Source organism: Vidua chalybeata, chromosome 3 (assembly GCF_026979565.1).
Source record: "Vidua chalybeata isolate OUT-0048 chromosome 3, bVidCha1 merged haplotype, whole genome shotgun sequence".
Taxonomy (NCBI): domain Eukaryota; kingdom Metazoa; phylum Chordata; class Aves; order Passeriformes; family Viduidae; genus Vidua; species Vidua chalybeata.
The window spans coordinates 70,225,247-70,237,843 of NC_071532.1; the positions used below are offsets into that span (position 1 = coordinate 70,225,247).

The 12,597-nt window shown below is 42.4% G+C and overlaps 1 protein-coding gene and 1 long non-coding RNA gene across 3 annotated transcripts in view; one reads left to right on the forward strand and one right to left on the reverse strand.

The window, feature by feature from the left end:
- Window positions 1–463: 463 nt before the first annotated feature.
- On the reverse strand, window positions 464–7,908 carry LOC128785985 (uncharacterized). The gene is made up of 4 exons (XR_008430128.1): window positions 6,865–7,908; window positions 1,900–2,035; window positions 1,143–1,381; window positions 464–665 (listed from the first exon to the last, which is right to left on the reverse strand). It is a non-coding gene; the product is annotated as an uncharacterized LOC128785985 (long non-coding RNA).
- Window positions 7,909–8,220: 312 nt separating this feature from the next.
- The window catches only part of PREP (prolyl endopeptidase), an 88,136-nt gene continuing 83,759 nt past the window's right edge, over window positions 8,221–12,597 (forward strand). Inside the window, exons 1-2 of one of the 2 annotated variants that reach the window (XM_053937916.1) lie at window positions 8,221–8,430; window positions 9,709–9,783. In XM_053937916.1, the coding sequence (XP_053793891.1) occupies window positions 8,386–8,430; window positions 9,709–9,783 (120 nt within the window). In that variant the 5' untranslated portion in view covers window positions 8,221–8,385. Of the gene's footprint in view, window positions 8,431–8,868; window positions 8,933–9,708; window positions 9,784–12,597 lie in introns of those variants that run through there. The other variant, XM_053937917.1, reaches the window with a different exon arrangement.

Genomic DNA, 12,597 nt, shown 5'->3' on the forward strand with positions numbered 1-12,597 from the left:
AATTAAATAATTTTTGTAAAGGATCAAATAACCTGTAGCAGTTGCCTATTGGTTCTACAGAAGCTAAACATCAAAAATGGGTGAAGAATATTGACATCACAATCCCACTACATATGAGAGGAACGGGGAGAAGGGGTACTAAATAATACGACTGTTATTTAGTACAAATGCTTGTTTAAATTTTTTTACCAAGATTCATAAAGGGTTCTTCTGGCCTGGGTAATTTTAGCAATGCTTTGGAATAGTCGGTCTATGAAATTATAGGGCAGAGGCCTTGTTTTACCTTGGCCCTGTCCTGTGCATTTTGATGACTCTCAGGCATGTACAGAGTTTAGAATAGGAGACCTGCCAAGAGGCAAAAATAAATTAGATTAATTAGATATAACGAATTAGAGGGAAGTTTGTGAGGATTTTTTTTGTGGAATTTTTTTGTACAAATAATGTGTCATACCTATTTCTGCAATTTCTCTGATTTGCTCCATGTTTTCTGGCTGCATTCAGGAACGTGTTCCAGGCACTGAAAAATATCTCCTCTGTCTAGACTCAAGGCAAAGGAAGAACTTCTAATAAAAATATTCAGAAGATGAATTTATTTCCATGAAATTTCTCTCAATTTCTCCTCTTTCACATTTTGTCAGAATTTGAAACCACAGGGATAAAAAAGCCTAAAAAGAAAAGTTTGCAAAAATTGAATTAAAATTTCCAGTTGAAGAAAAATGTTTAACTTGTTCTAATATGCATTGAATCATTGAAATTCCCGCACAATTCTCCAAGAGAAATAAATAACAGATTTCATAAAAGACATTAATTTTCAGTAATACTGTTGTAACTTGAAAAACTTCAAATTCTTCTACAAAAGTGACTATTTACAGAATAAACCACATAGGGCTTCTGTACCAGCCCCACACTACTTTAGAAGGTATCTCTTGAAAAATTTTGGTTGTATGGTTTGAAATTAGTTATTAAAAGATTTTCTTATCAACAAATCGCATACTGGAACAGGAGAATAACATGCCCTCATTTTTCTCCAGCTTTCTGTGAGCTCCAGAGGGCTCTGTCCTTGGTCAGCTTCCCTCCTCCCACTGGAAAGGGCACCTCCTCTCTGGGGAAGGTCATCTGTACACACAAGCCCAACTGCTCACCCTGATCACTCAAATCCACCTGTCTGCTCCAGTCTGTCCAAGCCCAAAGCTCAGTCTGCTTCTCTCTGAATGTCTCGCTGTCGGCTCAAGCTCAGTATGGCTCACCAGAGCTCTTAATCTGTCTTCTAAGCTCTCCTTGCTACTGCTTTTTCCAGTCACTGTGGTTAACATCACTGGCTGTTCTGTTGCTTTGGACTTGAGCTTGTCCAGCACCTTCAGTCTAGGACTCTCGAGGCTCTCTGTAAATTTTGATACACAAAACTTCAGCGCTTTGACCTTCCTCATACTTCCACACAGCTAAAATTACCAGTCCAGCTTTCATTCTTTCACCACAAGATGCTTCTCCCTGATTTGGATGGAGCCCATTTCCTGCTCATTCCTCCATGCCCACAGCTGTAAGTAGGTTTCCTCTCTCCTCCCATGTTCCCATCCACTCCTCCGACATCAAGCACGACACAATTCTCCCGTGTACAGACTGCAGCCACGCTGCCATCTTGGACAACCTGTGGCACCATGTGTCATCACACATTCAAGAATCTTTCACATCAGTAATGCCATCTTGCTACATTGCTCTGTCAGTCAAGGTGAAGCCCTCTGTAAAAACATACAGAACTTTGCCATTATGCACCTTCAGCCTTTCCCCAGGAGCTTTCCTTTTTCACAGTCTACAAAACACCAGCTTGTGGGCATGCTGCAAGTGTTACATGCACAGTGACCCATAACATCACATTATTTTCCTCCATGTCTCTGAAGCTACCTGTTGTCTGGTGTTCTTCACTTTGATTGAAAGCAGTAGATCATAAATGCATGGAGCACCTGGACCACCTGGCCATGTGTGGAAAATGGCACAGTGATGCCCTGGTCCCCATCTGAATTGCACAGAGTCTGCAGCACTAGAAATACAGAGATTTGATATTCAGCAACTTTGGAATGTGTTATTCAGTTTCAGGATTAGGTTTGACTCACACTACTTCAGAGAGGAGGCTAAAGTTATTACTAAATGTTTAAAAAGTGAATTATAATTATTTAGCATCTACTGAAATAAGGTGCCTTTCTTAAAAAGCAATTTTTTCATTCTTCTTATTTTTGCCTTCATTGTGGAATTATAGAGGTAATATTTTAAATTAATTGCTAGGGTGGCTAAAGCACTACTTTGTAGGATAACCTTGCACAGTGTTCAATTCAATTTGAATTTCAGATTTGGTGATTACTGAATTATATATAGTTTTCTTTCTTTCTCAAGTATTGAGAGGTTCTTCTCAAAGGCATGTGCAAGTCCCTCTTGGAAGCACATTTCTGGTGCTCTGACTCCAAAGTTTATTCTTTCTGCAGGGATCTATAACTTCTATATTTTTATAACCCAAACCAAATGTTTCCTGAGGCATAACAGAAAATTTTGTTTCTAAGCCATTTGAACACATACATTCAAAACACATTAAACATGGGTAGATGATGACTGCAGAAGAAGATTATTTCTAGATGTGGAGTCTTTTAAAAAGAGCTAAAACTCTTTTCCTTTCCAAGAAAAATATATCAGATTCCCTATGTTTAGTGTATTTCAAATTCTGTCAACATGTCATAATCTATTAACAGGAAGCTGCCTACTGATTTGCTCACTGCCAAGACTAGGGGTGACATTCCTACACTCTTGAAATCAGTGACAAAACTTCCTTTGACTTCAATAGGCAGAAGATTTCATCCAAAGCAAGAAAATTTTTCTCCTTACATTTTCAGAATGGAAAAGAATGAAAATCCTTCCTCCAATTCATATTTATCTCCATTTCCAGATACTGCCATGTAAGAATTATATATACTGTCATCCTTTTCTATATAAAGATTACCTTAGCTGCTTTTGACACTGAAAGTAGGAGTTAGCATATAAGGTGTTTTTGCAGCATACAATAACAACCACAACAAAAGATACTTCAGAAAGGCAAAAGCAAACACTAAAAATTAACACTTATATCTCCATTTTACTAATATATATTTGCTACCTTTCCACACAAAAGAATGAACATAATTTTTTTAGATAGAAAATTATATTTGTAAATATAGTTATTTTTTTCAGAGTGATGTTTGGTGGGAGGAGGTGAAGGAAGGGCTGATTCAAGAGTCAGTGAAATAGGTGTGGGGAAAAAGTAGACAGAAAAACTTCTATTGACTTTGATGGACTTTATGTCACACCCTTCTCCCCAATGTGGCAATAAAATACTGTGTAGCAAGAAAAGTTCAACTCCTTCTAACTTTTCTTCTGCAAGAATCTTCTTAAGAAGAATTTGGCAAAATATTTGAGCTACGAGTTCCAGCTGAATTGTATAAGATTAGGATTAATTTCCAGAAATGCTGAAGTAAGTATAGTCTAGGTATCAGGAACACAGTGATTTGGTGCATAAGTAGGCACCAGACCTACAAATCTTGCAAATACTGAAGCTCTCTGTGAAAACTTATTAAACAACCCAAGCACACCACATGCAGTGAGACCTGAGTATTGACTGTCTACCCAAGGACACAAGAGCACAGATTCTACTATGTGATCTCTGGTTTTTGGCAAATCCTTCTTTTAATGTTAAAATTTAATAATAATAATAAAGAGTCATCAGTCTTGTCTACGATTAGAATTTTATTCGTTCTTCACCTCAGATCACTGCACAAGGAAAAGATGAAACTAAAACACCTTAACTTTCATCTGTCTGAAAAAGTTCCTTCATAAAGTGATTTTGGATTGGGTGTACTTTTACTATAATCTCTGTTTTCATCCACCTATAACAGTTTAGGTATGTTGGTTTAGATTGCCTACCTGATGAAATACCTTTTAATACTGCTTTGTAATTGCAATGCCATGCTAATTCTTGTGGACATCACTACATCACTGAACTAACTCCACAGCAGAGTAAGCACATGTAAGCACACCAATGCACATACCTAGGGAAAGCTAGAGGATGATTCTGCAGTGTGACACTGACTTCAATGAACCCATCCTGTCCCATGGCCTACAGAGAAGTTTACCACAATGAAATATTGTTTTGCTTGATTGTACTTTCAGATGTATACCAGACCTATGTCACATAGAATTTTCTGTGACTGAGATAATAAAATCATATTTTATTATGTAAGCCACTTCATAATTCAGCTCAAAACCAAGCAATCCTTTAATTACCCATTAACAATATAAAATTATCATAATGTGTAGGCTAGATGAACATAATTTAGGAGTCAAAGGATCACTGAAAATCAACAAGACTTAAGCTCTTGAGTCAGTGCTTCCAAAATAGAAACCCATCAGGGCAGACAATTTGAGAGTCACATTCCTCCGAAACTGGAGTTATTCGTACACCTCAGCACACGCTCATCGTAGCACAAGACTGAGGTTCTGCTGACACCTGTTGATAAACGTCTGAACAGCAGAACTGATGTCACACAAGTAAATGAAATAAAAACATATACAGAAAACAGGAGTAAAGGTACAGACGTGTCTTCATTCCATAACAGAAAAGTTTCCAGTTATTGGTAAGTCATAATGTGAGTGAGGCTGGGGAAAGGGCGACAAGGAAAGGTAAAAACAAAATTTGCTGCTAGATTTTTTGTCAGATCTTCCCTGACCAAGATGATGAGTTCACTTCCTACTGAGTCAATATACTACTTGCAGTGAGTCATTGTGGAGATGCTGACTAAGCTGAAAGAGATTTTGCTAATGACTGGATGATCAGCAGAATTATAATTAATATCAGCAGAGACCAGTATCTATTTTGCAAATGATCAGAATCACGCTAACATGGGAGTGTGATAAGATGACTAACACTACTGAGAGATTTTCAAACTTTTTGTTTTATATATGGGAAGATAAAATTTTCCTTATTCAGCAATTTATCTTCAAAAGATAGCAAATATCAAAGCTGAACTCTGTTAATGTTGGTTAGGCCCAAGAAAAGGTAAAATTTTAGTAGAAATTTACTTTCTGCTACAATACAAACAATTAAAATAGGCTTCAAATTTTCAGTCATAGCACAGTCCTAATGTGAATAACTTTTAATTTTGTGTTAACCAAACATATCGAAAAGGGCAGAAGAGTGCTACACCTTTCATTGTAAGGATTTCTGTTATCAGACTGTAGACTGCACTCTCTTTCATTTGTACAGGGTGTGCATGGTGTCTGGTAAGAAAGATGTGTTTTGCGCAGTGTTTTAGACAGACACTATGTGAACCTGTATTAACTGCTTTCCTGATAAGAAAAGATCCAACAGTGTAGATTTGCTCCTTCTGCTGTTATTCACTTCCTTCTCCCCCCAGTACCCCCCCAAAAGCAAGGGAGAACTTTACAGTACAGAGAAAATTCACTTTCAGTCCCTGGTGCTCATCTTTGAAAGAAAATTACTGCTTGTAAAATTACAGGTCCAGAGATCTTACCTTGGACCGCTATGTACTTGGGGGATTTTTGTATATTCCCACCTTCGTCCCGTATCCAGGATGAATTGAAAGGTATTGTGATGGACACTTGCTGTGCTTACTGGATGCTTGCTAGCCCGTTCAGGAGTTACCCTGCCCTGCTCTGAGAGCGCTGCTGGAGCCGGAGGAACTCCGGGCGGAGCACCCGCGTGGCCAGGCTGCCCTCTCCTGCCAGCTCAGGGAGCTCCAGCTGTGTGGAAGAAGCACAGCTGCCCAAAACTTCCACTACAACTCAGACTGGCTGCTTTTACAGCATGAAGCTGATCTTCTGAGACGTTGTGGAAATGCTCAGGATATTGAGACGTAGGCTTTTCAGTCAGATATACGACAGATAACCTTGCCCGAGCTGCTGAACAGTCAGGCATTCTAAACATAAATACATTCATCCCGGACAATACCTTCAGGCTGAAAAAGACATTTTCATGAGGAAAACTGCAGCTCTGAATCAAATGCACAGCTTCTACTGTCTACAAAATAAATTTGCAGTAAGCTGCTCAAAACTCCCAGACACACTGTGGACATACAGCTTGTTTGTGTTGCACACAGGCAAGCAGAACACTTGACAGAGGTATTGAGCTAATAATTCTCCCCATGATGCAAATTTGTCTGCATATACAATTCTGTCTGGGAAGCTTTAGACAGAAACACCTTTGGCTTGCAAGTATCTACCTAAGCAAGTTGCTCAGACAATTAGCAAGCTTTTATCAACATTGGGCATGTCAAGGCATTGCCATCAACCTCCTTGCTGGTGGCATGTTCCTGAGCTCCAGAACAAAAAGTATAGTTGTAGTCAGCAGCTGTCCTGCTGTCTTGCAAAGGGAGAAGATTAACAAAGAAACAAGGTAAGAAGGAAAAATGACCAAAAGAGAAAGGGTGAGAAAAAAGAAGCCACATAGCTGTTGTTTAGGATGTAAGCAAAGACGATGAGCATGGTTATGTCACTTAGTAACAGTGACCATTACGGGGCTGGCATATTTCATATGTACACAACACTTAGCCACTACACAGGATGTTCAACTAGAGATGGTAACTCTTTCTATTAAGAGAAGGCAATCAAGACACAGTTCTGAGCTGGTAACTATAAAGGTTTGATGCCATTTCCAAAATGTTTTAGGTCATTGTCATTCCAGGTGCTCACTTTATTAAGAATCATGAGTGCTCTTTGGGCTTACCAGACCTTTAAAGGCCACACACAAACCTCCATGTCTCCAGCTGGTGCCATTAACCACACACACACACACACACACACACACACACATACACACACACATGAGTTTACCCTGGCTGAAGAGCTGCAGTGAAGTCCTCCCCAGGCTGACAGGACAGCGTGGCAAAGGCTGTGGGCAGCACCTTCATTTGGAAGAAAAGCAGTTTAGCCATGTTGCCAAACTGCCTCCTGTCTCCTCCATTGTGCAGGAGTAGTATACCTGGTCTCTCCTTGGAGGAAAAATGTTTTGCAGGTTTTCTGACCCAGGAAATCCTATTGTAAAATAAACACGCCATGGATGAGCCTGAAGTCATCTACTTGAAACACCTTTACTGGGTGCCCTTTCATCCAGACTGGCTGTGCAGGCCAGGGTGGGAGCTGGCGTGGAACTACACACCATGACTCTGGGGGTGAGGGTGACAAGCACCAGCCAGCTGGGCTGGTGGTCTGGAGTGGCCACCTTCACTGGGACCAGATGGCCAACTTGTCCTTCACTTTTAGGGTGAAGTGGAGTCACTGGAAACTTGTAGAGCTATGTTCGACGGCAACCACTAAAGGTTTGAGTGGACCAAGCCAGGTTTAGCCTGGAGAAGAGAAGGCTCAGGGGTGACCTTATCGCTCTTTACAACTCCCCAAAAGGAGCTTCTACCCAGGTGAGGGTCAGTCTCTTCTCCCAGGCAACCAGTGACAGAATGAGAGGACACAGTCTTACACTGCACTAGGGTAGTTTTAGGTTGGACATCTGGAGGAATTTCTTCACAGAAAGGGTGATTAGACATTGGAATGGGCTGCCCAGAGAGGTAGCGGAGTCTCCATTCCTAAAGTTTTTAAGGAAAGATTGGCACTTAGTGCCATGCTTTACGTGACAAGGTGCTGTTCTGTCACAGGTTGATGATCTCAGAAGTCTTTTCCAACCTAATCGATTCTGTGATTCTGTAACCTGGCTTTGAGCTGCCTGCACCACAGAATTAGGATCAAAGAATCAGCCCCACCTAGGAATCAGCTCTGATTTCGGACCTCTGCAACCAGACCCGAGCCTCTTCCCTCACCGCGTGCCAAGGCTGGGGAGCCGAGCGGGAAAAATATGAAAACCTGCGGTTTTGGTTTTGGGTTTTTTTTTTTTTGTTGTTTTGGTTTGGGTTTTTTTTTTGTTTGTTTTTTTTTGGTTTTTTTTTTTTTTTTTTTTTTGCAAACGTTTACTATAAGGAGGATGAAACCCAGGTGGAGCCGGGTCCACAACCACGCCGGAGCACGGTGACCGGGACGGGGGAGCAGAGACCGAGGGCGGCGGGACTGCAATGGCAGGGCCGGGCCGGCCCCTCAGCCGCCGCCATGGTGCCCGGCCCCGCTGCCGCCCGCTTGGCGGGAGCCGGCAGGGGGCGCTGCGCGGCGCTGCGCGCGGCGCTGCTAGGGGGCGGCCGTATGGCGGCTGCGGCGCTGCGCCTGTGCCGCGCTGCGCGCCTGCTGCCGGCTGCTGCCGCCACGACCCAAAACACGGCCCCAGCCCCGCGGCCGCCTCCGCGCCTCGCTTCCTCCTCCTCCTCTTCCTCCTCGGCCTCCTCTACTTCCCGGCCCTCTCCGCCGCAGCCCGCCATGCCGGCCTTCCAGTACCCCGAGGTGTACCGCGACGAGACCGCCGTGAGTAGGGCGCTGGCTGGGACAGCAGCCGGCGTGCGGCGGCCGCCGGGCCCGGGCGCGGGGCACCCGGCTCGCCGTTCCCCGCGGGGCCGCTCGGCTCTCGGGGCTTTGCTCGGCTGCGGCCGCGGAACGCCCGGCGTGCTCCGTGCAGAGGGTCTCGGGTTTGTCGCGCCCGCGGGCCGCGGCGGCTGCCGGGCGCTTGTTAGGGCGGGGTTCGGGCCCGTGCGCCGGTGCCTCCGGGCGCGTCCCGCGTGTGCGGGGCCCGCGGGGCCGGGAGCCGGTCCGGGGCGGGCGGCGGGACCGGGGGTGCGGGAGCAGCGACCGCACGGCACATCCCGGAGCTCCGGTGCCGGTGCGTGTGTCAGGGAAACCTAGGCCTCCGCCCGGGCTGCAGCAGCGTCAGCGGAGGAATGAATAGTCTATTTATATAGGATGGCACATCTGTAACATAGTCTCATCTCCTTGTGTTTCCACTGTATCTGGATACACAAGGGATTACAGTGTAAGTTTGGCTAAAATGGGTTCGATTTTCTTTCACTTCCTCAAAGCACTGTGCATTGTGCACCGACCAGGAAAGATTTACATTGCATTTAAACCAAACTGTTTGCCGGTATGAGCCAAAGCTGGCAAAAATCCTGAAGCATTTATTTTCCTATTTGACTGTAAGCCTGAACTGTGCAAGCCCTAGTAGCAAGTATCTAGTCTTTTTTTATGTACTCGAGGAAGGAAGCAGGTAAATTCAACCACGTGGATTCATCTTTTATGGTTTATTTGTTTTGTTTGTTTTGGGGGTGGGCTTTTGATTTTTTAAATTAAGATCTATATATATACACATTATGCACATATTTGTGGGCAACAGTAATAGGGAGGGCTAAACCAGAGACCGTTTGTGTAACCAGGAACCATGCTTTGGGTGCATCCAGTAATCAGGTTTTATAATTTGGCTTGAAAACCTTTAAGGGTCTTGGTTTGGTTGGTGGGGTTTCTTTTTTGCTTACTAATCTGTCTTGTGGAAGGAATTTATGTGCATCTCACCATTTTTTCTGGTGCTCTGTGTTTTTTTCTGAGAATTACTCTGCTGCTGTGGTGCCATCACCAAAGAATGGTAATACTAATAACTTACCTAGGAGCAATGTGTTGGTTCTGTCTTTGCTCCTTAGCACTGTATACTTTTGTGAAACTCCCAATGCCCTTCATCGTGCTGACTGTCATTCCTTGATGGATAGAGTTTGCTTGTGTGCAAGTCTTTTTTAAAATTACTGTTTTTTATAAATTCAGGTGTCAGATTACCATGGATGTAAAATCAGCGATCCGTACTGCTGGCTTGAAGATCCTGATAGTGAAGAGACGAAGGTAACCTTTCTTTGCATGGGAATGGCTGCTTTCACATGCTTCTCTCTTATAGACCAGATGCACTGGTATTCTGCTTTTGAGGAACCTGCCAGTGCATTTTGAAAACTTGCATAGTGAACAAAGATGTAGTTCATGTGGTATCTCATGGCACCAACAGCAATGCCATTTTTTTGCCCCTGTGTTTTAATGGGGAAAGGTTGAATGGGGCTTTGAGCAACCTGGTTTACTGACAAATGTCCCAGCCCATGGCAGGGACATTGAACTAAATGATCTTCAAGGACCTTTCCTACCCAAACCATTCTGTGGTTCTATGAAAGTCTGAAGTACTTGGTATAACTTAGATCACAGAATTTTTAAAACTAAACCCATGCTTATCTTTGCTCCTATTTCTCTTGGCCAGTTTGAATGTTCAAGGTGGTGGGTGGTGTCATACTGAAGAGAAGCATTCATTTTTTTTTTCCCCTGTGTGTGCTTGGTTGGACCAGTCAAGGGCAGCTGTAAGCAACCAAACTCCCTCCTCCAGATATGTAAGGTATAATAATGTAATAAAAACAAACCCATGGTCAGGTGGGGAAGTTCCTATCTCACTTTGGGGAAAGGAAGTGCAGAATGTGAGTTCATGGTCTGCTGCTGTTTGGCCATTGACTTCTAAGACAGATTGAGGAAACATCCCTGGCATAGCTGAAATGTGCTACATTGGTAAAACACTTCTAGTAATGACATAGGCCACAACTGCAATACCACACTTCCACTGTTGTCTTGGCTTTGGCTTAGTTGGACTTTCAATTTCTTGGTTTGTTTTAACACTTTGTGGGAAATAAGCTCATTTTTAGGCTACAGCAAAGCCTTTTGCTGCTATGTTAGTCATGTACAGTACCTTAACTCCCTGACAGTGTAGGCAGTAATGCTGAGCTTGTTCCAGACATGAGGGATGGACAAGTGATGAAAAAGCAGGGATCACGTGGGGTTGGGTTGTACTATTCTGAACATGTGTATATTTGAATTAGGACTAGAACTGAAACTCTCAAATCTACAATTAAATGGGTTTGATAATAGACCAGTGTTTTATTCACATTTTGATAAAATTTTCCAATTGCACTTGGAAGTCACAAGAACTCTAATAAATTTTTTTTTGTAATACTTAGGAAAGATATGTGCTCTCTTGTAGGAGTTGCACTGAACTACCCTTGGCTGAATATATATATGAACTGTAAATGCTTTGCAGAGTAATAACAAAGACTGGTCATGTTAAAACAATTTCTATTCTGAGTTTTTTTTCTTGGAAAGTATACTGTCAGTGGAATAATTATCTTGATCGAGTAGCTTAGTAGAATGTAGAAAGGTTATAGATTGTAGAAAAGCATGGTTAAAATGAATTTGTGGCATGTGTTTCTTAGCTGAAATTTAGTTTCACTATTGTTTTATAATGACAATTGGCCTACTTAATGACCAGACACTTCAGCCTCCAGTAGGCCATCTCTACTGGTAGTACACTGTTTTAAAAATTGTTGTACTTTCAAATTACCTTATCTTCCAAAACAGCCATAAGAAGTTGCTTTACATGGACCCTTATTCTATACTTTCTGCTGCTAGCAATGTCTGCCCCGGTTCAAGGCTTATGATACATTGTCAGATGCAGATATCTACAGGTACAATAAAAATCTTTCTCTCTAGGTTCATGAAGGTGTACAGTTACTGTTAGCCAGATGCCTGGGTGGCATCTGTTTAGCTCAACGTGATGGGTGGAGTTGTTTACTGTGAGAGTTTCTGCTGACATATGTTCTTGTGCTTTATCTAGAGCAATGTTTCAATTATGTATTGCTTTTTAAACATGAGTGCAACTTCATGCTCAAAAGTGTGGAAACAGAAAGTTTCCAAAGTGGACTGTATTCTTCTCCACAAAACTCTTTGTGGAGTAGAGTAACTCCACAAAGTTACCAAACTAGGTAACTCCTTGCTCCTTTTTCATACAACTGTGGTATTCCATTTACAAATAAGCTTGGAATCTTTGGTGCATACTAACTGAAAATGAGAAAAATATATTAACTTTCTGTAAAAGCAAAATTACAAGTGATGCAGTTGTGAGTGTAATAATTAGTCTGCAAGCATGTTCTTGGGCAACAAATGCTTGTCAGGAAAAGCCTGTGTTTCTTCTTTGAATATCACTAATGAAAGCAGATGTGGTAAGATGTGTCTATGCAGTTAAAAGTGGGTAACACACAGTTCCAGTATACCTTTGCAGCAATGTTGTCATTTTGGTCATGTTATTGATGGATGAGGCAAAGATGTGTGCCAGTTTCTGTTCCCTACATGTAACTGGAAAGTGCTTTTGGCTGTCCTATACACTGGATGGTCTTACACGTGTTTTTATAAGTCACCATTTCTCTGAAAATGTCACAGACTGGAAGAAGTTAGTTTATTTGTACAGGATCCACGTCCATATTTTTGTGTATGTGGTCTTTGAAATACACGTGTTTCCATTTAGAGAAACCAATTCAGATGGACATAATTCCTGGGTAAATTTGATTAGGTTCTTTTATCATCTGATGGGGGGATGGTTATAGGGATACAATGTGGAGGCTGCATGACTTACCACTGGGATGTGCTTTGCACATATTAATTCTTCCCCTGAAGAATTAATGCATGACTAAACCCTGATAGCAGCTGGTAAGTGTGTGCCAGGTACTCTGCCTGTACAGCCACTGGCTTTTCTGAAGATCTGTGAGGCACAAGTTGTGCAATGTGGATTGTAGCCCTGCTGTTCCTGTGGGTCATGCCCTGCAGTGAAGTTGTAACTCAGATGTTAAAGTGTGT